This window comes from Buceros rhinoceros, unplaced genomic scaffold, assembly GCF_000710305.1.
Source record: "Buceros rhinoceros silvestris isolate BGI_N320 unplaced genomic scaffold, ASM71030v1 scaffold3584, whole genome shotgun sequence".
In the NCBI taxonomy this organism is placed as follows: Eukaryota; Metazoa; Chordata; class Aves; order Bucerotiformes; family Bucerotidae; genus Buceros; species Buceros rhinoceros.
Genome location: NW_010408680.1, coordinates 34,109 through 38,779, shown reverse-complemented (window position 1 = coordinate 38,779; position 4,671 = coordinate 34,109). Strand labels below are relative to the sequence as shown.

The 4,671-nt window shown below is 38.4% G+C and overlaps 1 protein-coding gene across 1 annotated transcript in view; it reads left to right on the top strand.

Annotated features, from left to right (window-relative positions):
* The window catches only part of ADD3 (adducin 3 (gamma)), a 35,353-nt gene that overhangs the window by 21,875 nt on the left and 8,807 nt on the right, over nucleotides 1-4,671 (top strand). Inside the window, exons 4-9 of the mRNA XM_010134939.1 lie at nucleotides 387-538; nucleotides 658-738; nucleotides 1,459-1,608; nucleotides 2,486-2,629; nucleotides 2,718-2,816; nucleotides 3,845-4,027. Of these exons, the coding sequence (XP_010133241.1) occupies nucleotides 387-538; nucleotides 658-738; nucleotides 1,459-1,608; nucleotides 2,486-2,629; nucleotides 2,718-2,816; nucleotides 3,845-4,027 (809 nt within the window). The remainder of the gene's footprint in view (nucleotides 1-386; nucleotides 539-657; nucleotides 739-1,458; nucleotides 1,609-2,485; nucleotides 2,630-2,717; nucleotides 2,817-3,844; nucleotides 4,028-4,671) is intronic.

Genomic DNA, 4,671 nt, shown 5'->3' with positions numbered 1-4,671 from the left:
AGGAATGTGTTCCTCTGTAATTTTCAAAGTAATATGTAAAGATACTTCATTAGTGGCAAATGTCTTAAAGCGCAGTTACAGTCCGGTGTAGGATTTTAAATCAGGAGAGAGCTCAAAATCTGAGTGGTACTTCAAAGGAAACCTTTATTTCAACTCTCTCATGTTTGAAAAAGAGATGAAGATTTAAATTTGGGGTATGGTTCTGAGTGTCTTAAAGTAACAGTTTCAGTACAGACCTTAGAAATCCCAGCAGAGCAGCTCCAGTCTAATAACTGCTGATGCTGCTATGCTAACAATTTAAATACACCACTTCTGGAAGATCTTGGCGTGGATAGAAGCTGTTTGATTGTCCAACTAGCCATCACCTTTTTTTGTCTGTTTTTCAGGCCATGGAATGATTACACCCATCAATGATCTACCTGGAATAGATACCTCCTCATTTGTTAAGGGAGAAAAACTTACTCGTTGCAAGTTAGCCAGTTTATATAGATTGGCTGACTTGTTTGGGTGGGCACATTTGCCAAATGCCTACATCACAGTAAGTGTTCTAGAGAATAAAAATTATTTGGAATTTTATCGATTCATTCAAATTGCTTTCCCCCTGAATGATATAAATTCAAAAATAGATTTGTAATCCATTTTTTTCCTCCTTTGCAGGTAAGAGTAAGCAAAGAACATGACCATATTCTAATCATTCCAAGAGGTCTGTCCTTTTCTGAAGCTTCAGCTTCTAATTTGGTACGTGATTCACCTGCTGTAATCACCAGCAAGGTTCAGCCTGTTTTCTAGAAGACTTTTGTGGCTTCTAAAATGGACTTCTAAACTATAATCATGCCTTTATCAGGTTTTTAATCTTTACTCACCAGATGAAAAGCTGATTAACTATTTAGATAGTAGCATCCTTTTTCCTCAGCATTTCTTTATGGGTTTAGCTTTGCTTTCTGTTGCTTTGTCTTCAGCTTCAATGTGGAGCAGCACAGTTTTGTTTTCCTCTCTGATGAAGCTCGTCGAATAGCCTCAGTGTAACAGCAGCCTTTTGTAACCTGACAATAATACATAGTACATACAAAGTGACTCTGTAGGAGTAGTGTTGGTAGAATCAGCTTTTATCTTTATAAAGTGTGGAAATAAAGTTGAACAGTCTTCCTGAGGAAAGAGCTGGGTGAAGTTACAGATTGGCATTTAGGCAACGGTAGCTAAACCAAAGAGGAACGTATGTTGTGGAAGGGTCTTCTCTTTACTTCTTTCGTGGCTGGACTTCCAACAACTACCGAGGGCTTGGACAGCAGGATGGTTTATTGACACGCACACTGATGGCTGATTTCCTACTTTTTTGTGCTCTGAGCCCTAAGTATGTGGGAGGAAATTTGGTATCAAGTAAGAAAGGGAGGACAGTTTGTGGATAATGGCAGTTGTCGCAAGCTTTTTAACTGTTGTTCCTTTGTTTGACTTTTCCAGGTTAAAGTAAACATCCTAGGAGATGTAGTTGACCAGGGAACTACAACTCTAAGTATTGACAATGCAGGATTCAGTCCACATGTGGCCATCTACTCCACACGCCCTGATGTCAGATGTGTAATACACATACATACCCCAGCAACAGCAGCTGTAAGTCTTCCTTCTAGCATGAAGAGTAAAAGAAAACAGCTTTACCTTATAAACTTAGAGCACATTTCTGAATCTGAATCACTGCATACGGCAGTTTTATTTTTGTTTTTAATATCGACTCTACACTGATGAAGAAAGGTGTGAGGTTACCAAATAAGCAGGGAAAAGGACTGGGCCACCACAGTGAAATGGGTAGGAATAAACTGCTGCTCAGATAAGATCATACTCAGATTGAGGAGGCTGCAAAGTAGATAGTTTACACATCCTTCATTTAGCGTCTTAGACCATATAACATGCTGTATACATCAGCATTTGCATTCTGCAACTCCACTTTTAAGTGGCTTAAGTAGTAGTTATGTTCAGTTTGGATTTACCTTACTACTGAAAAGTCATAGTTATCATATAAGTTAATGTTCTGTATAACAATGAAAACAATTTAAGACTTTAATTGGTTTCAGATAAAATAATTCACCCATTTATATATAAATATACATATGCATTCTTTGACTACAGACAAAAAAAGGAATGGATAACTTGTTTTATTCTAGCTTTCTGAATTATAAATGTGGAAAAAAACATTAAGTAGGCTTATGCTGAGAATTTAACATGGATAAAATTCACAAAAACTAACTTAGTTGGGATAATTTGTCTTTTCCTATAATGAATCTGTTTCTAGGCAGGGTAACAGCAGCTCTGTAACCTTTTTGCAGATTAGGCTAGGAGAGAAAAAAGGTATTGTTTCTAAGCTTTCACTATGAAGAGTTTGTCTCTCTGCTATCTAAGTAAGTACAAAAGCAAGTACACTGTGCCGAGGCTCAAGTGAGTTACAAGAGTTTCATTTTTTCCTAGTTATCAGTATTTTATTTTCTTGAATTAGGTTTCATCTATGAAGTGCGGCATCCTTCCCATATCACAAGAGGCTCTGATTCTGGGAGATGTTGCTTATTACGACTACCAGGGATCTCTTGATGAACAGGAAGAGAGAATTCAGCTTCAGAAAGTTCTTGGACCCAGTTGCAAGGTATTCAGCCTCTTTGATGCTCTCCATAAACAATTTTCATGTACTGTGCCAGTTTCTACCATTTAACATTAGTGTCTTCATTTACTAGGTATTAGTCTTGAGAAACCATGGTGTGGTAGCACTAGGAGAGACACTGGAAGAAGCATTCCACTATATTTTCAATGTGCAGCTGGCCTGTGAAACACAGGTGAGAGAGAATTTACCTGTATTTAATTTCAAACACTTATGCTGCTGAGTTATAGATCACATCCCAGATGGGAAGGTCTCTAATATTACAAAATATTTGGGGTTGTGGAATCCAGTAATCATATGCCAGGTCAAAGTCAGAGAAACTGGTATAAGCAGGAAAACATAGAAGGAACAGCACAAATGGTGTAATCCTAGAAAGAGTATCAGTGTTACTACTCGCTGAAGGGAACAGGTTTTGTTCCATGCTGTGGAGAGGGAGCTGCATTGCAGAGAATCTGTCGGATAATAGATTCGGTGGTATTCACTCCATGTGGAAGCGTGATTTAAGATCTCTCAACATCCAGCTCATTTATCAAAGCAGAATGTTGTGACAAGAAAAGAAGCTTCTCGCTGTGATCAGAGAGATGTGTAAAACAAAATGAACAAAAGGTCTTTGGAGCAATGAAGAGAGTAGCATATTTACAAACAACTTGAGTCCCAAAATCAGTTGTTTCTGTTTTTTCTAACTTTACCTGGTTAGGTTTCTAGATACTATCTACAGCCTCTGAAAAGAGACTGCTGAAAGCGTCCTTGCCTTCTGTAACTCTTAACCCCATCTCCAGAATCTTCATGATTTTGCTCTTGTTCTCCAGTGATCCTGTCCTCCCAAGCAGGTGCACGTGGCAGTCTCCCACTCATTTCCTTTCCTCCCTTGCCTTGCCATTCATTTTGAGTTTGATCACTCATACATTTTGAAGCAGATAAAAAAATGAAAAATTTTAGTCTTGTGATGCAGAAGGACCTTTTGAAGGTACTCTGAAAGCTAGTGTTTGACTCTCCCCCTTGTAAAGTGTGATTATTAGCAGGTATAATCATTCTCGTAAGAATGACTTGCTATATAATTCTAATACATTTTTGCACAAGTAGAAAACTAGCCTGAGAAGTAACTGCAGCATGTGTTTAAGCGTGTTTCTCCTGTAAATTCAGAAAAGCAGAGAGCCCAAAAGCTTTTGCAAAAATGAAAAATGCACTCCTTGATGTCTTTAGGTTCATGCGTTAGCTGGAGCAGGTGGGATAGACAATCTCCTACTACTGGATCTGCAGAAGTTCAGACCTTCCACGTACACTCTGGCAGCAACTGGAGGAGGTGGAGTCAATATGGCTTCACAACACAAGTGGAAAGTTGGGGAGCAAGAATTTGAAGCACTCATGCGGATGCTGGACAACCTGGTGAGAGCACGTTGGTGGTGTTGTCCATATAGTCTCTGTAAGCTGTGGGGTGTACGATTAGCTCCTGTAAAGCAAATGATTTTTCTGGTTTCTTTGTAAGTTCAAAAATTAAGATGTAGTAACTCTTGCTCTATATGAAATATCTTCTGCTTACTTGAGATTTTATTGTGTCAGTGCATCTGACAGTATTCTGTCTTGATAAGAATTTATAATGTTTTGAACTTAAATTTTGTCCAACCCATCTCACAAACATATTTGCTCTTTTTAGTAGCTTAATAGTAAAGATAAATTTTGATTGCCACCTAATAAATCTCAGATTCCCTTTATATTTTGTTATTACTTCAAATATTAGGAAATAAGATGATAATCTATTATTTGAAATGTCTGTTGCACTGCACTATGAATTCCGGAACAGCCTTCAATACAAACACAGTGAGGAATGAGGGAGTGTCATGAACTAGAATGTGCTGTTGTGCAAGACAGATTAAATGTCCTCATGAACGCTACCTAGGTCATTACCTGAGCAGGGGGTCATTTGGTGGTCACACATTCATGAAAGTGGAAGGAGGGTGAAGTGTGAGTGGGGTCCTGTCCAACTGCTACTGTACTGTATTTTAAGTGGGTCTCTTGAATATTAATAGCAG